At 35.5% G+C, this 24,146-nt stretch overlaps 1 protein-coding gene across 8 annotated transcripts in view; it reads right to left on the reverse strand.

Annotated features, from left to right (window-relative positions):
* Positions 1 to 1,433: 1,433 nt before the first annotated feature.
* JAK2 (Janus kinase 2) overlaps positions 1,434 to 24,146 on the reverse strand; it is a 263,827-nt gene continuing 241,114 nt past the window's right edge. For all 8 annotated transcript variants that reach the window (XM_060102217.1, XM_060102215.1, XM_060102218.1 and 5 more), the window contains 9 exons: positions 23,691 to 23,842; positions 23,392 to 23,542; positions 22,507 to 22,643; positions 20,104 to 20,293; positions 18,641 to 18,765; positions 18,297 to 18,469; positions 4,736 to 4,853; positions 3,099 to 3,212; positions 1,434 to 2,843 (listed from right to left, as the gene is read on the reverse strand). In XM_060102217.1, coding sequence (XP_059958200.1) covers positions 2,736 to 2,843; positions 3,099 to 3,212; positions 4,736 to 4,853; positions 18,297 to 18,469; positions 18,641 to 18,765; positions 20,104 to 20,293; positions 22,507 to 22,643; positions 23,392 to 23,542; positions 23,691 to 23,842 — 1,268 coding nt within the window. In that variant the 3' untranslated portion in view covers positions 1,434 to 2,735. The remainder of the gene's footprint in view (positions 2,844 to 3,098; positions 3,213 to 4,735; positions 4,854 to 18,296; positions 18,470 to 18,640; positions 18,766 to 20,103; positions 20,294 to 22,506; positions 22,644 to 23,391; positions 23,543 to 23,690; positions 23,843 to 24,146) is intronic.

The raw sequence follows: 24,146 nt of genomic DNA on the forward strand, positions 1-24,146 counted from the left end.
ATACAGTCTCAATCTGACCACATCATGTCACCCCAAAGAGAATGGCTCCCCAGGTATAGAACTATAGGTATTTTCTAAAGTCTACTCTATAACAAAACTCTTTAAATAAAATTTAAATATCAGGAGTTATGGTTTTGATAAAAATTTCACTTGACTTTAAAGCAGAAGTCTTGGGTTCTGCTTTAAAGAAAAGCACTCTTCCATAGAAAGAGTGCTTTTCTTTAAAGAAAGCACTTTTTTCTTTACAGAAAGCACTCTTCCATAGCAAATTATAGTGCTACTGGCAGCATATATAAATAACATGAAAAAGTGACTATTTCCCAAAGCAAGTAGCCATGGATATAGGGAATTATTTATATAAAGACTGTGTAACTTAAAATACTGGAATATTTACAGAATTGCAGAATTTTAAGAAAATCTTTACCGTCATTTCTGAAGAGTATTACTTTGAAGAAACATTTTGGCATTAACTGGTACAATACTGACTTACCTGTGTCTTGTGCAGAACCAACCAAACAGCTGCATGGTTAATTTCCTTTTATGTATGGTCAGAATCAAAATTTAAAACATCACAAACCCTCAATAAATAATAATTTTCTTGAAAACTTAGAATTTTACAATAAGGCAGTCATTTCATTCTAAAATCTTAAGATGTTTATGTGGGGTTTTTCTCCTAAAACTAAAAATGGAAACATTAAAAGAAAAACTTTAAAAAAAGAAACCTAGTTAACATCCTTGTTTTTATAAACAAAATGTTATCAAGCTTTAAAAATCTACTTTTAGGTACTTAAGTTTTGGTACAAAAATCTGCAATCAAACATATTATATGATATGCTACTTTTGACATGAAAAGTAGCAAAACAGAAAATCTCTTAAATGCATTACATACACAGATCCTGGAGGAGTCTTTACAAATTAAACAAAAATTATATTCAACTTTCATCAAAATATAATGTTTACTAGAAATCTTTTGAAATCTAATATATTATCATTTTAGATGATTTGTGGATTTGGTGTAACTACTATTTGGTAAAATGCTTTAAAGACAGCATAGGGGCTTCCCTGGTGGCAGGGGACAGGGGTTTGTGCCCCGGTCCGGGAGGATCCCACATGCCGCGGAGCGGCTGGGCCCGTGAGCCATGGCTGCTGAGCCTGCGCGCCCGGAGCCCATGCTCCGCAACGGGAGAGGCCACGGCGGGGAGAGGCCCGCGTACCGCAAAAAAAAAAAAAAAAAAAAAAAGATAGCATAAAAAGCATTTCTTCCCTTTCCTTCCAACAAAAAACTCAAACTTTGTGAGGCATTTTTTTCTTATATAATATTCATTTTAAAACCAGCTCCAAAAAATAGAAAGATAATCAAAAGTCTTAAGTTAAAAAAAAAACATATAGCACTGAAAATAAAGAAGCTATTTTCTTTTTAACCAAAATGCCAAGTATTTTAAACTTTGTATAAATAACACACAGACAAAAAACTCCACCATATTTTAGGTATCGTGTCTAAAATGGAGTAGCACTAAAACAAACGACAACAGTAACAAACGACCCTGTATACTCAGTTGAAAAATGCTGATTTTTCTTCAAGACATTATGAATTTTCTACTGGCATTCTTGAATAAAATTAACAAGCATACTTTTTTTAAATTTTACCAATTTACTCTCATTTCTCCCTTGTAAGAATCTAACAAAAGAAAATCTCTTTTATAACGGCAATAAGATTTCTGAAATCCCTAAAATATACATTCTTTAGAAAAAAATTCCTAACCCATTGTGCATCTTAATAGGCTTATATATAGTAAAAACAATCTATTTTATGGCTTACACTTAAATTTAATCCATGACTATAGGTCCCAGGGGTTGAAGAGCCTTATTGGCAGCCAGTAGCTCAAGGGATGACAATATTCCTGGCATTCGTCATCTCAAAATTTTAAAACTGTTCACTGTAGTCTGAGAAAAACCTGGAGATACTTCTATTTAAAAAACATACTCACCACAAACAGATACAAGGGAGAGAAATAAGAAAATAGATTGTGTTATATCTTTGTAAACTTGTTCCATTTCAAAATGTATTCTTTAGAGTCAGAGAAGTTCCTTATACAAATAAAACTAAACATTTGTTCCCTTTGCTTTGAAAAATATTTACAGTACATAGAACAACAAGCTAAAAGTATACACCTGCTTATATTGCTGGCCAGTGATATAGATGAACAAGGACACAAAGGTGCTTATTCAGTTATCTGAGCATCTTAATTTGTACAGTGAAGTTATTATAGATCAACTATGGAAAAATTAGAAAACATTATTTATGAATACCAGCCCTTGTGTAAAACATCACACAAGATGCCAAGGTATTATACATTCACTGTGTTAAAAACTGTACATACGTATTCTGTGCATATTTAACATTTACAATTTTTTCATCTCTCATAATTCTGAGTTGAAAAAAGTCTAAGTTTCTTCTTTTGCCAAAGAAAGGTGATACTAACTGACTGATTCGGTTCACAAAACTTTTTACAAAACTCTTTGCTAAGGACTTTTCATCAGTGTCTTTGGCTGGTGTCCTCATGAAGAAAAACTCACTAAACTTTTGAAAGCTCTGAGCAGATATTTCCACACTGTTGCTGGCTAAAGTCATGATATACATAATAATGATATATGTAATAACAGTCCACAGTAATGTGAAATACAACACTTTGTTCTGTAAGTCTATTTTGGTCTCAGAGTGAAGTTTATTTCTTTCATCCAGCCATGCTGTCTCTTATTTGATCAACTCGAAGAGCTAGGTCTCTGAAAGAGGGGCGTTGGTTTACATTATTGTTCCAGCATTCTGTCATGATTACATAAATCTGTAAAAGGGAAAATAAACCAAAATTACAATGAACACAAAGTGCCATCTTTTAATTGGTGAAGACATAAATTCAGAACTCCCACTTAATTTGCCTGTACAGGCATGTGTCATGGATATACCTATATCCACAGTCATGATTATGCTATTTTTCTACAACCTCAGCAAATTAAATTACATAAACTGACCTGAAATCCTTGGGTAAAGAGAGAAAGAAAATGCATGATTACTGTGGATAAAAAAATTTTTTTGTTACCTCATCTGGGCATCCATCTGGTCTTGGTAATCTTCCATTATTCTTCAGGAGTTCTATCAAATGAAACACAATCATCTGTCCTTGTTTGTCATTGCCAATCATACGCATAAATTCCTGAAACACAAACCCACTTTTCAATGACACATTTTTGGTACATTTAATTTGAATCAGAATTCTTTCTCAACTTCTTCCAGTAAATGGGAAAAATCCTGTATGTTTCCTTACCTTGAAACATTTTAAAAACAGACTATTTTAACTTCAAAAACTTTGTTTTCAGTCACAGTTCAGAAAAGATTGTTAAATGTGCAACGTCTATAATGCCATTTCCATAACTGTAACATACTCAGCACAAATTCCCTGAAAAGGGTTCAAAACCAGTGAACTAAAAACACTTACTTTGTTTTAACACATCATATTACATTTCAGCTGAAATAAAGAAGTTGAATGTAAAAGAAGACATAATAAAAAGAAAATACAGAATGAATATTTAAGCATAAATGCAACAGAGAGAAAAAGTTCTATGTTTAAAATTCATAAAATTAAAGTCTGAACCATAAGCTAGAGAAGTATTTACAATGAACACATCTTTTATTTAAACATAGAGAGCTCTTATATACTGGTAAGAAAAATTACGAATATATAAATGGGCAAAGTACATGAGGATACAATGCACACACGCACAGACTCACCCCAAACACCCAATAAATATGTATTCAATCACACTAATAGCAGAAATGCAAATTAAAATCAAATAGGTACAACTTCTCTCCCATCAATTTGGCAAAACTGTGTAGAAATATAATAGTCAACACTGGCAAATGATAAGATGTATACCCCTATGCACAGCTACTGAGAGTCTAATCTGGTACAGCTTTCCTGGAAAGCATTTTGAAATAATGAAAATCCTATAAAAGAGTTTGTAACATTTCACCTATAATTATACTTTTACTCTCTAAGATGACAACCAGAGATGAACATAAATATATATAAGGATGTGCACTATGTTCAATGAAGTGTTACTTAAAAGACTGAAAAATGGAAAATAATTGTCCAGAAATTATATCCTTATGATGAAATGCTACCAAGGAATTAGAAGTCATATTTGCAGTGAATGTTTACTAATATAGGAAAATATCCATGCTATAATATGTAATGAAAAAGCAGGATAGCAAACTGTACAGTATGACCTGTTATAAATCTTTTTAATAAAATTTTGCTTTTACATATAAAGTTAAAAGAAGCCTGTAAGAAAACATACCACAGTATTAAAGTGGTTATTTCTGAGTAGTTGAATTAGATATTATTTTTATTTTCTTTTTTATACTTTCCTATATTAAAATTATACAATGAGCAGAAAAAATATTACTTTAAAAGGTTTAACTTTGGCAATAATTCCTGGAATGAACAGAATTTACTGAAGATAATATTAAGAGAATATACTAAATAGTACTCCAATCCCCACTTTTTAAAACATCAAGTTAATTTAATGAGTAAGTTTGGGATTATTTTGTTGGTTGCTGTCTTACAAATAAGCAATAGGAGCTCTAAAATAACCCTAAGCTTACTATTATTCTTTGGAAAAAGCTTTTCTCATGTTAAAAAAAAAAACCTTGAGAGTAAATAAAAAGCATACTGACCGCTGGTGGGCTTTTACTCTTCTCAATATATGTGAAAAGTTCATACAGAACCACTCCAAAGCTCCAAACATCTGAGGCCACAGAAAACTTGCTCTCTGTCAGTGATTCTGGCGCATACCTGTAGTATATTTAAAAGACAGTTACTTGATGTGTCAATTCTTGATTTTATCTGCAAATCATTGGATTAAAAAAAAAAGCTGTAGGGAAAAGGGTTAACACAGCAGGCCTGAGGCTGCCATCTTCAAAAAGGTCTGTTTGCAATATTGACACTTGACTGGTACCTGGGATCTTAGATTTCAGGAGGGTTTCCACAATTCCCTAAACGATAATAAAAGTGGCTCACTGTACCTAAACCATTTCTGCAAACAAATGAGTCTAGAATCTTAGTAATGTGCCAGGCAGAGAATGTCTACATGGCCAGTCCCAATAAAAACTGTGGGCACTGAGTCTCTAATGAGCTTCCTTAGTAGATGACATTTCACACATGTTATCACAATTTATTGCTGGGGGAATTAAGTGTGTCCCATATGACTTTACTCGGAGAGGACACTTAGAAACTTGTCCTTGGTTTCTTCCAGGTGTTCCCCCAGACGCCTTTTCCCTTTGCTGATTTTGCTTTGCATCGTTTCCCTATAATGAGTCATAGCCATGCTTATGGCTGTATGCTGAGTCCTATGAGTCCTCCTAGTGAATCATCAAACCTGAGGGTGGTCTTGGGAACCTCCAAAACACAAAGGTAACTAAAATCCAAAAAAATTAATTTTTGTCTCAGTAACATCAGGGTTAACTGCAAAGTACCTTCCAAGAACTGAAAAAAAGCTGATCTTTCCAAGTTAAGCTTAAAATGAATCCAGATAAGAATCCTAGAGAAAAAGTGCCTTTTAAGCTGGAGAAGACTTGAAGCTACTAACATATAAAAGAAATAACCTGTTCATCTGAAAGGGGGTGATTATGAGAGGGAGCACAGAAAATAGAAAGTCATAGGGGAAAATGGTGTCATCCTCTACTCAAGTATCAACACTACCCAACTGAGAATTTTGGCCAATGGATTATGAATATCATGGTACCATTGCTAAATTTATCCTATTATAGAGAATTGTAATGGAGATCTGTTTTAGACTGAGATTTAAAATATGAATTACATAAAATGAACCTCTCCTTCAAAATCTAACTTCCAGAAATCCTCCTCTGACTACTTAAGGTCATAATGACCTCATGCTACTGAAATTCTAAAGTACTTGTAGTCTATACTATACAATTAACCATGTAATGTTATATTCTTTTTATATTTAGCTTTTTAAAAAAGTTACATATTTATGTTATTTTAAAATAATATGCTAGTTTTATCCCACAAATGGAATATAACCTCCCTGAAGACAGTACTACTCCCTCAACCCTTGAAAAATATTCTCTTGCTTTGGCTTTCATGAAAGCACTCTTTGTAATTTCCCCCTTCATCTCCAAGGCTGTTTTTCTCTTTCCCATTACTTATGTAAGGATAAATACAAAGTAAAAAAAAAGAGATTGTCCATGTGGAAAAGGAGAGAAATGACTCTCCTCTTTTCTTAGAGCATTTACTTTAGAAAATTTACAATTGTGAATTCTCTGTCTCTGAAATTTATGTAAAAATCTCTTTAAAAGCTTTTGCTTAAAAGCCTCTTGCCAGGTTTACATACAGCAATGTCTTTCTCAAGAACCTGGGAATCACCTCTTTGGAATGTAATCATTAAGGATTATCATGCCCTTACCTCCCAGTTTCAATGGCAGGGCAGGATCCTAACTTGGGCAGGTGCATCCTTCAAGTTGCAAAACTATCTCCTATCATAAAGATATGAGAAGTTTATTTTTCTTTTGGGTAAAGCCAATTAGCTAACACAGATGGGCACTCCTATTACTAAGTGAATTTAGGATGAACAATGTGTGACAGATGGTGCTGTCAAGTCCTCTTACTTGAGGACTAGTTATTGTTTATCCTGAGAACATGTATGTAACGGGTTGAATCTGTTTGGCCATTTTATAAAAGGGTGAGATTTCTTTCTGTTTTTGTAATCTCTTAGCAGATTGCTTATGATGCACATTACTTTCTGGATTACTGCTTATTCAGTAATGAAACTGTTTTCTTTCTATTCTGCTTTTGTGGAGAGGTTCATTTCCTGTGTTAACCTTTCCCCGAAGGTTCCATCACCAGATCTCTTCCTCTCTGTAAAAAAATTTCCCTTAGGTAGTATCATTCACTTATATACTACAGTCTCCCAAATTTATAACCACCCTACCTTTGACCTTTCTTTTGTGTTTCAGACTTATTGAACATTTCCATATTAAAGTTCCACACAGGCAAAAAGAACTCCATCCCCACCTCTCTAACACTTGCTGATTATTTTATTTTCTCTATGCAATGAATGGTATCACAATCTATCTAACTCCCCAAACTGGAAATCTTAAGAATTATTTTTGACTCATCTTTCACTCCCAAGTCTACTGAGCCACTAAGTCCCTTTAAAGTATGTCTTAAAAATGTCTCAAATCAGTCTCCTAACTAATACTGCTATTACAGTCTTAGGTTAGATCCTTATCTCATGACTAGTACAGAGATCTTCAAACCAGGTGAAGAGTAAGCCCAAGGATGTACAAAGATTTTCCAAGGGGCTCTATAGCAAGAACAGTATAAGGATTCTCCATGAGTCCAAAACCCTGCCTGAACAGTTTTAAAAAATACGTTAGCAGAAGCATTTTCCCGCAGTTCTTCTTAATACCAATCCACAGGACATGCTGTTAGCTAAACAAAGAGCACTTTTGAATAAAAGCAATATAGATGACAATGATTCTTTTAAGTGAAACTGTATTTTTTTAAAGATATGATGGCTAAATCCTATGGATAAAAATTATGTGATTTCTTTCAGACTATAGATTTAGTGTTTGTTATTCAGTAAGTTAGCTAAAATCTATTCTATCAACTCATTCTGAAATACTTATATAAAAATTAGTTAACCTCATTTCATTATATAAAACATTTAATATTTTTACTTGCTAATATAAAAATAAAACTATATGTCAACTCTCCATCTGATTAGTTTTTAGCAGTATATAGCTTTCTTTTTTCATTAAATATATAAGAAAATTTTGACCATGATGAAAATGTTCTGATTTTTATACAAGCTTATTAGTGATTCCCCAAAGTCAAACATCAGAGTTCAATCTCCCCAAAACATTTACTGAAGGAATAACAGGCCTTTTACCATACGCCTTACTTCATAAATTATAATCTTAACTATATTTTATTCTGTATTATTTATTAGAAATTAAGTAATGAGAAGTGGTTTATCTTATTCTCATAACTTAATTATGAAATTAATTATATTAGATATATATCATCTTAAGCTTATCCTGACTGCCCTTGTGGTTAATCTTTCCAGATATGCAGGGAGAAATACTGGGCCCAAAGTTTTAGGGGCTTTCTTTATGACAGAGCATATAAAATGAGGTGTGAAAGCGAATATTTAAAACTAGAAAAGAAGGAATCTCGCAAGGAAGGCCCTCTGGTGGATATGCTTTGTTAGCTTCACTGTAAACATGCCTCTGGCACATGTGTTCTGCAATTTATATCTGTTTTTTAAAATAATATTTCATAACATTAATATACTTACTTGAATTGAAAATGAAGTAAGACCTTTTCTGCTGGAAATTAAGTGTATTTGTTCATGAGGCCTGGCATTGCCAAACAGATTGTAATGAAGGACACTCTTCATTAAGTGACTCAATCTTTGAGGCAGTGCAAGGGTTTGCCATATTTAAATCACATATTTAAAACGTGATAAAAGATGTTATTTAAAACTACCGTACTGAAACTAACAATATTCTGTTTTATCGTGTTTTTTTTTTGTTTGTTTTTTTGAGATACGCGGGCCTCTCACTGTTGTGGCCTCTCCCGTTGTGGAGCACAGGCTCCGGATGCGCAGGCTCAGCGGCCATGGCTCACAGGCCTAGCCGCTCCGCGGCATGTTGGATCTTCCCGGACCGGGGCATGAACCCGTGTTCTCTGCATCGGCAGGCGGACTCTCAACCACTGCGCCACCAGGGAAGCCCATTCTGTTTTATGAATATATCAGTTTAAACAAGATGCCTCTAAATGAGAGTAATATCATAATTTGAACTAATTTTAAAAGATTTTTGGTATACTTCCCAGAAACAGAAAATGAATGACTCTAATGTTTGGGTAGTAAATCCACTTTTGAAAATCAAGTGGGTTTAATTCTTCGTTTTCAATGAAACTGAAAAAAGAATGGATCTAAAGAAATTACCAGCTAACAAATTTTACTGGTAGATCACTATATACTGTTTTGCTACGTACGTATCAGAAGGAGTCACAGAAATGAGTGACATTGTTATGACAAAACTCCTTCCTTTCCCATCTCCTTATTTAAACAAAAGAGTTTTCTCCATGTTTACAAATACAGAAATAAAATTAGAATTTATGTTGAATCTGGTCCCATTATAGAAGTAAATAATATTTATCTAAGGATATATGGACTAGTTGGAGGGGGAAGAAAAGCTCCATTTATTAAGAAATGTCTCCAACGCAAGAGGGAGGGATATGGGGATATATGTATACGTATAGCTGATTCACTTTGTTATAAAGCAGAAACTAACACACCACTCTAAAGCAATTATACTCCAATAAAGATGTTTAAAAAAATTTTTTTAAAGAAATGTCTCCAATAAAAAATTTTAAAGAATTATCCAAATTAGTAATTCATTTATATTGCTTTGGAAATTGCATCCTGGCAGTAACTTCAATGATAACTTAATCTGGAAGAAAAAGGTGAATACTTTTTTTGTGGTCATAGGAAATTTTAAAATTAATTTAAATTTATATATGTATTTTGGTTACAACGGAGATAGGTAATCAAAAGGTTTTCCAAGTACAAAATATAATACATTATACAAAATTTTGAGATGGGAAGTGGAAATATAATTTTAAGAAGAAAAAGGAATAATGCAAAGTTTCTATCAAGAAGAAAGTCTGTTCCTATACATTTTTAAGTGGGTGACAATGGGTATCAAATTGCTGTGTTGTCTGGATTTCCTTGTATACATCTAAAAGATTGATGTACCATACTTCAATGTCATTATTTACAATACTTTATAAAATACATTATTTACAACCATCTAAATTTACAAAGGAAAAAATTAGCTATCAATTTAAACATGTGCCAGAAAGAATACAGCTTTTGATAATTCTTTCAATGGGTATATATGCACAACGGGTTTGAAAATCAATGACCTAGATTCCTGCAAAAGTTGCCTAACTAGTCTTCTCTCTGCTGTTAGCCTCTTCTTAATACAATGTACCCTCTATACCTCTAGTTCTCAAAACTTTTGGTTTGAAGTCCCCTATACTCTTAAAAGTTATTGAAGTGCCCCCAAAGCTTTCGTTTATGTGGGTTGTATTTACCAATATTTACCATATTAGATTTCAAAATTAAGGAAATGTAAAAGTATAAACCCAGTAATGTTATCATAAATAACATTTTTATAAAAAAATAACTATTTTCCAAAACAAAAAATTTTGTATTTAGAGTAGTATGTTTTACATTTTTGTAAGTTTCTTTAATGTTGGTTTAATAGAAGACATTTTCTGTGAGTGGTTTTTAAAAAAATTTTTTATACAATTTTTAAAGGTTATACTTCATTTACAGTTATTACAAAATACTGGCTATACTCCCCACGTTGAACAATACATCCTTGTAGCCTATCTCAAAGGGCCCTAGCTCCCGGGCTGCAGACCAGTACTGGTCCGCAGCCTATTAGGAACCAGGCCACACAGCAGGAGGTGAGCGGCAGGTGAGTGAGTGAAGCTTCATCTGCTGCTCCCCATTATTCCCCATCACTAGCGTTACTGCCTGAACCATCCCCACCATTGCTCCCATTACCGCCTGAACCATCCACTGCCCTCCCCCCACCGTGGAAGAACTGTCTTCCATGAAATCGGTCCCTGGTGCCAAAAAGGTTGGGGACTGCTGGCCTATCTTATACCCAATGGTTTGTACCTCCCATTCCTCCATCCCTATATTGCCCCTCCCTACTGGTAACCACTAGTTTGTTCTCTATATCTGTGAGTCTGCTTCTTTTTTTGTTATGTTCACTAGTTTGTTGTATTTTTTAGATTCTACATATAAGTGGTGTCATACAGTATGTCTTTCTCTGACTTATTTCACTCAGCACAATACCCTCTAAATCCATCCATGTTGCTGCAAATGGCAAAATTTCATTATTTTTTAAGGCTGAGTAGTATTCCATTGTATGTGTAAAATGAGAGTGAAAAAGGGGAATAACATCTTAGTATTATTATAAAAATACTTTTGATCTCACAGACTCCCTAAAGGGTGTACCAGAGGTCCCCAAACTTTGAGAACTGCTGTTCTCCACCAAAAGTGGAGCTATCTTCCTAAAATATGAATCTCACCATTATCCCCTGGATAAAGCCTCTAATATCCCACCTGCACACTGTCTAATGAATAATGTCTGAATGCACTAACATGGCACACAGAACTCAGTATTATTCCGTTTGTTCTGTGGTAACACCATTCACTTACAACCCTGCTTATCCTGTTGTTCTAGTCATCCTCCTCATGGAATACCCTTCCTCTTGTCCATCTGGTGAACTATTAATCAATAGTTGAAATGTCATCTTTTAGTTGTGGTTTTCTCTGATTAATTTAAACCCTCAGCAGAATTACTGCACTCTAATGTTTTTGCATCATCTTCTTCACTTACATACTGCATTGCAATGACTGGATTACACATTTGATTTTTCCTAAAGTAAGAGACCTTAAAGGTAAAGGATTATGGATAGTGAACCTGTCAGTTGAATTTCCACGCTGTATCAAACTTTTCCATTTAGTTCAGCCTTCCTTGTAAGGGACAGTTCTCTTTTTTCTGATGCTGATCCTATATTCTTATTCCAATTTCCTTGTATGGTGTTTGGAACACAGTAGGTGCTTCATAAGTAGATGCTTAATAAGTATTTATTAAATTGTATTCACTAAGTATGCCAAAATCACTGGAAATCCATATAACTAATCATTATGGATTGCTAGTTAATTCCATTTAACTTCTCTAATTTCTCATTCTGGAAAAACAGAATGAAATTCATGTATCACTGGGGACATGACCAAAATATTGACAGTCAAGTTTAGATAAGTCTTATTTTCTAGTTTCACTTAAACCCTAAAAATAATTAGATAATGCTAATGCTCATAATTATCATCAGGATATTCCTTTAAAATGTTTTTAGTATTATAAAAAACTTCAAACATACACAAATTAGAGAACAATGAACAACCATGTACCTGTCACTTAGCTAAATTCATTGCCCACCTTGTTTTATCTACTACTCCCCACCTGCACACAACAGTATTTATATGAAATGAGTTCTGGATATGACAGTATTTCAACCATATTTCATACCATAACGTTCCCAGTATGCATCTCTAAAACATAAGCAGTCTTCTTTAAAACACATTCACAATGCCATTATAAATCATTCTCCTGTGTAAGGGGTTCAAGGTAGCAGCCTAAGAAGACTCTGAGCTCACCTCCTCCCACAGACACATCAAATTTACAGCTACACATGAAGTAATTTTCCTCTGAAAAGTATCTGATAACTAGATGAACAGCACCTCCACAACAAAAGATAAAAGAGACTCATTGAAACAGGCAGGAGAGGCAGAGAGACAGTCCCACCCAGGACCCCATCCCAGGAGCAAATCAGAAGGATCACAAAAATATATAACTTCTTGGAGTAAAAAAAAAAAGGGAGTAAAGGGATTGAGCTCCAAATCACGTACCTCAACCCTTGAGTGCAGCACTGGGGACACAAGCCCCTAAAACATCTGTTTTTGAAAATCAATGGGGATTAAGTCCAGGAGAACCACATTACTGTAGGGAACAAAGAACCCGCTCTTAAAGAGCTCACACAGACCCACCTACCCTGAGAAACAGCACAAAAGCAACAGTGTGAAAACACCTACACCATAAGTGAGGGAGACCTACTTACTGATCTTAGAGCAGCTGCTAGAGAGGCAGGAACCTAATGGGACTTTCTCTGGAGACAAAAGCACTGGTAGATGACATCTTTGCAACCTCATTCTAACTTGCTGGTGATATAGCTAGTGGGCACTATTTTTGGTGCCCTTCTTCTAGCCTCCTAGCACCAGTGGGTGTGCTCCTCCCACCCTGAACCACAGCTGAGCCAAAGCGAGCACCCTGAGTGCCCTGCCTACCCAGTGCAGATGTCACACCACAATTGGGCTGGACAATCACACGATACCCCACCCTCCCCACACAGTAGCTGCACCATAACTGGGATGAGCAAGTGCCCCAAACCCAGTCCACACTATGCAACAGCTCACTACAACCAGCAGGTGAGCACCCCAAATCCCACACATCCTGCATCATAGCAGCAGCCCCACCACAGCTTGTAGGTGTGCACAGTCCACATGAAGAACACCCGTTAAGTGCCTGGGTCTGGTGGCCAGGGAGATTGTGCTTCTGGGCCCTATGGGTTATCTCCTACACAAGAACAAGACTGGAAGAGGTAGCCGTTTCACCTAATGAATTTAGACAAATACAGAAAGTTATGCAACATGAGAAGGCAGAGGAATATGTTCCAAACCAAAGAAAAAGACAAATGGCCAGAAAAAGACATTAATGAAATGGAGCTAAGCAACTCACTCAACAAAGAGTTCAAAGCAATGGTCATAAAAATGCTCACTGAACTCAGAAGAAGAATGGATAAACACAGCAAGAACTTCAACAAAGAGGTAGAAAATATAAGAAAGTACTAAATAGAAGTTATAGCTAAACTGAAAAATATACTTGAGGGTTTCAACAGAAGACTTGATGAAGCAGAAGAACGAATCAGCAAGCTGGAAGGTGAAACAAATAGAAATCACCCAGACACAGTTGCAAAATGAAAAAAGAATTTTAAAAAGTGAATATACCTTAAGGGACTTCTGGAACAACATCAAGCGAACAGCATTCATGTTATAGGGGTCCCAGAGGAAAAGAGAAAGAGAGAAAAGGTCAGAAAAATTTGAAGAAGTAATGGATGAAAACTTCCCTAATCTGGGGAAGGAAGCAGACATTCTGGGTCTAAGAATTTCAGAAAGTTCCAGATAAGATGAACCCAGAGAGAACCATACCAAGACACATTACAATTAAGATGGTAAAAGTTAAGGATAAAGAATCTTAAAAGCAGCAAAAACGAACAAACAAAAAGCCCCCCAAACCCCCAAAACACTACTTATTAAGTACAAGGGAAATCCCCAAATCAGCAGATTTTTCAGCAGAAACTTTATCAGCCAGAAAGAAGTGGATGACCTATTCAAAATGCTGAAAGGAAAAAATTTCCAACCAAGAATTCTCTATCAATTCTACCAGTCAAAATTATCAATCAGAACTGAAGAAGAGATGAAGAGTTTTACAAATGAGCAAAAGCTAAAGGATTTCATCACCACTAAACTGGCCTTACAAGAAATGTTAAAGGGACTTCTCTAGGCTAAAAAAGAAATGGCACTAATTAATAATAAGAAAATATATGAAAGTAAAAATTTCAGTGGAAAACATATCGTAAAGGTAGTGGCTCAGTCACTTATAAAGCAAGTATGAAGACAAAAGTAGTAAAGTTAACTCAAATTACACTAATTACTTAAGGGAAGCATAAAATAAGAATATGCAAAAGGCATCATCAAAAATATAAAATGTGGCAGGGGGAGAGTAAAAATGTAAAGCTTTGCTTTACATTTTAAGTTGTTATCAACTTAGAAGACACTGCTATATACATACAATGTTATATGTGAACACCACAGTAACCACAAAGAAAAATCTTACAGTACACACAGAAAAGAAAATGAGAATGGAATCTAAACATAATACTAAAAAAAATCCAGCAAACCACATGGGATTTTTGCATCTATGTTCATCCAGGTATTGGCCTGTAAAAAATCCAGCAAACCAAAGGGAAGACAGAAAGAAGAAAGGAACAGAGAGGAACTATAAAAACAGCCAGAAAACAATAAACAAAATGGCAATAAGTACATACATATCAATTACTTTAAATGTAAATGGACTAAATTAGCCAATATAAAGACATATAGTGGCTGAATAGATAAAAACAAAAAACAAGACCCATCTATATGCTGCCTAGTAGAGATTTATTTCAGAAGTAAAGACACACACAGACTGGATGTGAGGAAAAAGTAATGAAAAGAAAGCTGGTGTAGCTATACTCACAGCAGATAAAACAGACTTTAAAACAAAGACTGTAATAAAAGACAAAGAAAGGCACTATACAATGATAAAGGGGTCAATCCAGCAAGAAGATAAAACATTTATAAATATATATGCACACTACGTAGGAGCACCAAAATATATAGAGCAAATATTATTGGCCCTAAAGGGAGAAATTAAAAGCAATATAATAATAGTAGGGGAATTTTAACACCCCACTTACAGCAATGGATAGATCATTCACAAAAAAATCAATCAAAAAGGAAACATTTGGCCTTAAATGACACATTAGATAAGATGGAGTTCACAGATATGTTCAGAATACTCTATCCAGAAGCAGCAGAATACACATTTTTCTAAGGTGCACATGGAACATTCTCCAGGATAGATCATGTGTTAGCCCACAATATGTCCCAGTAATTCAAGAAGACTGAAATCATATCAAGCATGTTTTCCAACCATAATGGTATGAAACTAGGAATCACAATAAGAAAATTGGAAAACCACAAAAACATGAAGATTAAACAACATGTGACTAAACAACTAATGGGTCAATGAAGAAATCAAAGGAGAAAAAAGAAAAAAAGCCTAGGGACAAATAAAAACAAAAATAAAGCACACCAAAATCTATGGAATGCAGCAAAAGTGGTTCTAGGAAGGAAGTTCATAGCAATACAGGCCTACCTCAAGAAACAAATAAAGTCTCAAATAAACAACCTGAATTTGCACCTAAAGGAACTAGAAAAAGACCAAAACCCAAAGGTAGTAGAAGGAAGGAAATAATAAGATGAGGGCAGAAATAGAGACTAAAAAGACAATAGAATAGAACAGATCAATAAAACCAAGAGCTGGTTCTCTGAGAAGATAAACAAATCAAGAAGCCTTTAGCTAGACTAACCAAGAAAAAAAAGGAGAGGGCTCAAATAAATAAAATTAGAAACAAAAGAGGACAAGTCACAACTGATACCACAGAAATACAAAGGATAATAAGAGAATACTACAAACAATTATATGCCAACAAAGTGGACAACCTAGAAAGAACAGACAAGTTCCTAGAAACATATAATCTACCAGGACTGAATCATGAAGAAACAGAAATAGAAAGCCTGAATAGTCCTGAATAGTAAGGAGACTGAGTCAGTAATCAAAAAACTCCCAACAAACACCAAGTCCAGGAAACAGACAGCTTCACTGATGAATTCTTCCAAACATCCAAGTAAGATTCAATACTTTTCCTTTTTAATTCTTCCAAAAAACTGAAGAGGAGGGAACACATCTAAACATGTTATGAGGCCAACATTACCCTAATACCAAAACCAGACAAGGACACTGCAAAAAAAAAAAATTACAGGCCAATACCTGGATGAACATAGATGCAAAAATCCTCAACAAAATATTAGCAAACTGAATTCAACAATACATCAAAAGGATCATATCCCATGATTAAGTGGGATTTATTCCAGGGCTGTAAGGATGGTTCAACATCTGCATGAACAAAATGAAGGATAAATACCATACGACTGTCTCAACAGATGCAGAAAAAGCAACTGATAAAATTCTAACACCCGGGCCTCCCTGGTGGCGCAGTGGTTGAGAGTCCGCCTGCCGATGCAGGGGACACGGGTTCGTGCCCCGATCCCGGAGGATCCCACATGCCGCGGAGCGGCTGGGCCCGCGAGCCATGGCCGCGGAGCCTGTGTGTCCGGAGCCTGTGCTCCGCAACGGGAGGGGCCACAGCAGTGAGAGGCCCGCGTACAGCAAAAAAAAAAAAAAAAAAAAAAAAAAAAAAAATTCTAACACCCATTTATGATAAAAACTCTCAACAAAGTGGGTATAGAGGGAACCTACCTCAACATAATAAAGGCCATATATGACAAACCTACAGTTAACATCATACTCAACAATGAAAACCTGAAAGCCTTTCCTCTAAGATCAGGAACAAGACAGGGATGCCCACTCTCACCACTTTTATTCAACACAGTATTGGAAATTCTAGTCACAGCAATTAAGCAAGGAAAAGAAAGAAAAGGCATCCAAATTGGAAAGGAGGAAGTAAAACTCACTATTTGCAGATGACATTATACTATATAGAGAAAATCCTAAAAACTCTATGAAAAACAAAAAACAAAAAACAAAAAACTGTTAGAACTAATAAATGCAGTAAAGTCACAGGATACCAAAAAAAAATCAATATACACAAGCCAGTGACATTTCTATACACTAATAGCAAACAAACAGAAAGAGAAATTAAAGCGATCCCATTTACCACTGTATCAAAAAGAATAAAATATCTAGGAATAAGTTCAACCAAGGAGGTGAATGACCTGTACAGTGAAAACTGTTTAAGACACTGATAAAAGAAATCAAAGAAGGCACAATTAAATGGGAAGACAGTCCATGCTCATGGATTGGAAGACTTAATATTGTTAAAATGTCCATACTACCCAAAGCAATCTACAGATTTAATGCAATTCTTATCAAAATTCCAATGACATATTTCACAGAACTAGAACAAATTCTAAAATTTGTATGAAACCGCAAAAGATCCCTTGAGAAAGGGAACAACCTTGAGAAAGAAGAACAAAGCTGGAGGTAGCATGATCCCTGATTTCAAGATATGCTACAAAGCCATAGTGATCAAAACAGGTTAGTACTGGCATAAAAACAGACACCCAGATCAACCAAACAGAATTGAGAGCCCAGAAATAAAACCATATATATATGGACAATTAAATTATAATAAAGGAGCAAAGAACATACAATGGAGAAAGGACAGTCTCTTCAATAAATGGTGTTGGGAAAACTGGACAGACACGTGCAAAAGAATGAAATTAGACCACTATTTTACACCACATACAAAAATTAACTCAAAATAGATTAAAGACTTGAATGTATGACCTAAAACCATAAAATTCCCAGAGGAAAACATAGGAAATAACTTCATTGATTATTACTATAAATATATAAATGACAAACTTTTTTTTTTTTTTTTTTTTTTGCGGTACGCGGGCCTCTCACTGTTGTGGCCTCTCCCACTGCGGAGCACAGGGTCCGGATGCGCAGGCTCAGCGGCCATGGCTCACGGGCCCAGCCGCTCCGCGGCACGCAGGATCTTCCTGGACCGGGGCACGAACCCGCGTCCCCTGCATCAGCAGATGGACTCTCAACCACTGCACCACCAGGGAAGCCCAATGACAAACTATTAATAGTAAAAATAAAGTTTGAAGTTTGTGCTCCAAAACTTCATTTTACTGTACTAAAATATACTCACCAGAATATGGGACTTTCACCAGGTTCTTTCACTTTGTAGTATTCTTTGCCTTGTGGCAACACTTTGGTTAAGCCAAAATCTCCTATTTTTACTCTGTTTTCATTCTCCACCAATATATTCCTTGTTGCTAGATCCCTGTGGATATACCTTTTTGTACCAAGATACTCCATACCCTATGAATAAAATAACATTTTTCTTTCAGCTAGCTTTATAAACATAAACAATTTAAAAAGTCTTGTATCATTCTACTCCCTTAATTATCTAAGAAAAACCTTAGAGGATTTCTTAATAATTACTTCAATATATTCTCTTCATCTACAACAAACAGCCAGGATATTAGGTACCTTGCATATCTGAGATGTGTACTGAAGAAGTTTTTTATGATCTATCCGTTCTTTATGTTTTTGGAGATAGTCTCGTAAACTTCCATATGGTAAATATTCCATAATTAATCTTAGATTACGCCGGCCTATTAACACACAAATGAGAACATAATATTTTACTCTGCTATACTTTACTGATGAACTATTAGAAAACAACTGTATAAAAATGACTTAAAGATATATAAAATCTGAGTCTAAGGGACTTCCCTTGTGGTGCACTGGATAAGATTCCACACTCCCAATGCAGGGGGCCTGGGTTTGATCCCTGGTCAGGGAACTAGATCCCATATGCATGCTGCAACTAAGAGTTAGCATGCCACAACTAAGGAGCCCTGGAGCCGCAACTAACGCCCAGTGCAACCTAAAAAAATAAAAATAAATAATAATAATAGTAATAAAGTGTGGCTGGAGGTTTTTTTTTTTTTTTTGGCTGCATTGGGTCTTCATTGCTGCATGGGGGTTTTCTCTATAGGCGTGCAGGCTTCAGTAGTTGTGGCGTGTGGGCTCAGTAGTTGTGGCTCACGGACTCTAGAGCGCAGGCTCAGTAGTTGTGGTGAACGGGTTTAGGTGCTCCGCAGCATGTGGGATCATCCTGGACCAGGTATCGAACCCACGTCCCCTGCACTGGCAGGTGGATTCTCAACCACTGTGCCATCAGGGAAGTCCTGGAGTTATTATTAAAAAAAAAAAATCTGAGTCTAAGATGACAAAACCTGATTATAAAATTAAAGGTGATGTAGTAGTTAAGAGCAATGACTTTTTTTTTTTTTTTTTTTTTTTTGCGGTACGCGGGCCTCTCACTGTTGTGGCCTCTCCTATTGCGGAACACAGGCTCCAGACATGCAGGCTCAGCGGCCATGGCTCACGGGCCCAGCTGCTCCGCAGCATGTGGGATCCTCCCGGACCAGGGAACGAACCCATGTCCCCTGCATTGGCAGGCGGACTCTCAACCACTGTGCCACCAGGGAAGCCCAAGAACAATGACTTTTTGAATCAAAAAGATTTGAATAGAAGTTTTTAAAATAGTTATGTTTTAATCTTCTGTAACCCATTATGCAAACCAAAATAAGCTGATGAGAAAACTTCCTTTCTCCTCATCTATACTGAATAAAAAGCATCTAATTAAAAAAAATAATATTTTCACAGAAAATTTCTTTCTTTAAAAATGACATTCCCTTGGTAAGTTTAAGCAAGAATGGTAACCACCATCCTCAGTGAAGAGAATGATCAATCAAGTAGTCAAGGACTTCCTGTAGTTACAGCCCACCAACACCAAGTACAATCTCCAGTCATACAGAATGCTTCTTTCTCTGGGCACTGGAATATTTTAAGTCCAGATCTGGAGGCATTATAAGTTTCTACAATATTACCCAGGGTGTCAAAGACATACCCTGAGTTCAAAAAAGTATCAATGGGCAACATACCAGCACTGTAGCACACTCCCTTGTACTTTACAATGTTGTCATGTTGCAAGGATTTAAGGATTTCAATTTCCCTTTCAAAGTCTCTGAGGTGCTCTTCAGTACTGTGCTGGAGCTTCTTCACAGCCACCACCTCTCCAGTGTTGTCTTGTAGAGGGTCATACCGGCACATCTCCACACTCCCAAAATTACCCTAAACAATACATCACATTAAGAAAGAAATCTCAAGTTTTCTAGAAAAAGTACTAATAAATTCTGATTATACAGGCAATTTTCAGCAGCTAGAAGATGTATCTCGAAACTCACATCAAACAACTTTCAGAACAAGAAAAGGAGATAATATTTCAATAGGTGAGTGGTAAACTTAAATATTTAATTTCTTCAAAAGGAATTACAGGCTGAAATATAAAACCTTCAAAAAAGCATTTAAACAAATCATTAACATTAATTTTTAAGATAAGCCAAGGGACATGCCAGGGAATTCCTAAATTTCTATCACTAACTTCCAGGAAGAACTTTTTTTCTTCACAATATAGCCTTTGATGTCACTGTCAGTGAGCTATATGGAATAAGGGTATGTTACAGACTGAATGTCCATGCCCATTCCCCCAAATTCATATGATAAAGCCCTAACCCTGAATGTGAGTGTATTTGGAGATAAGGCCTGTGAAGAGGTGATAAAGATTAAATAAGGTCATAAGGGTGAGTCCTTCATCCAATAGGCTGGTGCCTTTATAAGAAGAGGAAGAGACACCAGTTCTCTCTGCCATATAAGGACACAGTGAGAAGGTGGTCACGTGCAAGCCAAGAAAAGAGCCCTCACCAGAAACTGAACCCTACCGGAACCGTGATCTTAGACTTTTCAGCCTCTAGAATTATGAGGAATGTCTGCTGTTTAAGCCAAGGTCAGCCTGTGTGGTTGGCAGCTTCTGTGATTATCTCCCAATGTTCTCTACATTCTGACATTCAAGCTCTTTTAAAATCCCCTCCCCTTGAGTGCAGGCTGGATTTATTAACTCATTTTTAATGAACAGAATATGGCAGGAGTGATAAGATGCCACTCCTGAGACTAGGATATAAAAAGACAATGGCTTCGATCTTGGGTATTTGCTCTCAGCTCCCGTGTTGTGAGGCAGCCTGTGGAGAGGCCCGTGTAAGTGAGCTTGGAAGCAGATATTCTGAGGCCTTGTCAATAGCCATGTGGTAAGCTTGGAAGTAAGCCTTCCCCTAGTCAAGCCTTCAGAGGAGACTGCAAGACCTGGCTGACACCTTGATTACAGTCTAGTGAGAGACCTTGAGCTATAACCACCCAGATTCCTGACTCGCCTAACCTGTGTTATAATAAATGCTTTTTTGTTTTCAGCTGTTACGTTTTAGGGTAATCTGTTGCACAGCAATAGATAACTAATACACCCAAATACATACTTTTTTTTTGTCATTGCTACATACTTTGAAACATTCCCAAGACTATTTTACAAACCAGGAATGACAGCTAAGTATTAATATAACTAAGCCAATATATAATATAACACCTGATATTTAGCTCTGGTAAAGCTGCATCAGAACATTTAGTTTAGATTCAATACCTAAGTGAGGCCTTCATAATACATCCAAGCCAAAATCCAGTTCATAAAGCTACATGGTACAGAACCCTATACTAGCAAGCTTAGAGGAAGAAAGAGGGCTTTACCACTATGATTGGACCTGCTAAGAACTAAGGTTTTCTTGGTCTTACTTAAAATATGTAGGCTATGCATGACTGTGTGACCTTTCAGCAGGGACAGACTGTCAACATCTAGACTTTGAACAAGCAGATTAATTATTTCTCTCTGAGATGACTGAAAAAAGACATGGGTGGAAAGGCTTAATTAATTGTTCCTTTCTGTATCTCATAACCAAAGCGCCCTCTACCAAGAAAGAGTCTCATGGTCAAATTAATTGGGGGAAAATACTGCCTAATTTATCCATCTCTCTTGAAAATGTTCAATGCACAGTACATGTTAAAGGTTCTGAGAAGTTCTTCAGTAAAGACAGCTGTTTATTTAACACAGCATTTCTTCAACATCTGACAACTAAACCTTTTTTCTACAAACACTTTTTTAAACTTTTTATTTTATATTGGAGTATAGTTGATTAACAATGTTTGTTAGTTTCAGGTGTAGAGTAAAGTGATTCAGTTATACATATACATTTGTCTGTTCTTTTTCAAATTATTTTCCCATTTAGGTTGTTACATAATATTGAGCAGAGTTCCCTGTGGTATAGAGTAGATCCTTGTTGGTTATACAAACAGTCTTTAAAATTTTGTGGAAAGTGAACTTTAGAGAATCTCTTAAGCCTTTTTTTCCCTAAATAAAATGTTTTACGATTATATTTCAACTATTTAAAAATCTTCTGACATCTTACCTTGCCAAGTTGCTGTAGAAATTTCAAGTGTCTCTCTTCAAATTGTGTAGGGTCTCGGTCTTCAAAAGCACCAGAAAACCCTAGGGCACCTATTCTCATATTAGGTAACATGTCATTTTCTGTTAATAGTTCGTAATCTGGAGAAATAAAGAATATTTCTACCATAACCTGGCAAATCTATTCTCTAGGTTAAAATAATACATATTCAAGCTGACCAAAATAATCAGAATGAGTTAGAAATACTAAATACAAATCGATACAGGGCAACTCTAATAGTTTTGATTATGTTAATGGAAGCCTTGAATTATAACCCATAATCTAACATGTTTTCAGTAAAGATTTTTACAAAGGATAAATGAATACTTTCCAAAATAGGTAGTTTTAATAGTTATAAAGTAAGATTATATGCCGATTTTTGTGGTGAGAACAGCAAATAGTATTGGAACAGGAAATACTTATAGGTCAGACACATGTATATTTAGCTATGTATTTTAAAGGAGAAGAGGACGAACAAAAACAAATCTACTTCATGTTTACAAAATTAATCAATTACAGAATATATGAGAACTAGTTAAAAAACACAAAGAATTGTTCTTAAAAAGTCAAATAAGTCAAATAAACTTCTATAGTTTACTACTCATTAACTGGCAAACTGAGGTTATTAAAAGGGAAAAAGCCTTTTTTAAAAATGGAAATACTTCACAGTCAATGAGACCAGAAAATGTATAAAGTAGGAAAAGTCAAATGAACGTAAGAAATTAAGAGGGTTGAAAAGATATCAGGGAACTGTCCAGAGGGGATTACAAAATTAGTATGGATTTATTAAATATAACAAAGATAGAAAGATAGCTGGAGACTCATTAGGATTGCTCCATCAATACATACCTGGGGTAAACAAACTATTAAGATCTCGTATGATGGCTCTGAAAGAAGGTCTAAAATCTGGTTCGTAATCCATACAATTATTAATAAGATTTGCTAATTCTGTCCACTTTGGTGCAGGAAGCTGGTGCCTATTTTCATAAAACTGTAGTTTCTATAATTAAAGAACCACATATTGATAATAAATTATAAATGCCGTATCAACCTTTTTTACATACAATGGGCTAAAGAAAATCAAATCATGTGCAAAAAATATCAGGGATCACAAGGTAATTCCAACTTCACCGTTTACATGAACTTACTCTTTGAGAATCCAAAGCACTCAGGGGCTTATCTCCTCCACTGCAGATTTCCCACAAAGTGGTACCAAAACTCCATTTGTCTGTTGCCAGATTTAGATGTTTAGGATTTTCAATGCATTCAGGTGGTACCCATGGTATTCTCTCCTGCAGAACTTTCAAATGATAGGAACAAAGTATGGTTAAAGAGTTCCCACAATTAAACAATTCTTATATATGTTAATAATTAATAATTTTTGCTGTATAATTAAGAGATTTAAAGAGTACAGAGTCCTTTCTCCTTCACCATATGAACATATATTCTCTTTCTTCACATCCCATTCCAAAGGGTAAAGTCCCCCTGAATATAAGATCTAACTAAGATCCTATAACATTTTCTGCCCTACAGTCTCTGTCTTCACTTCATATAAAGGCACCAAGTTTAAGTACTATTGGCTGAAATAGGAAACCATGCATCAG

Source organism: Mesoplodon densirostris, chromosome 6 (assembly GCF_025265405.1).
Source record: "Mesoplodon densirostris isolate mMesDen1 chromosome 6, mMesDen1 primary haplotype, whole genome shotgun sequence".
In the NCBI taxonomy this organism is placed as follows: Eukaryota; Metazoa; Chordata; class Mammalia; order Artiodactyla; family Ziphiidae; genus Mesoplodon; species Mesoplodon densirostris.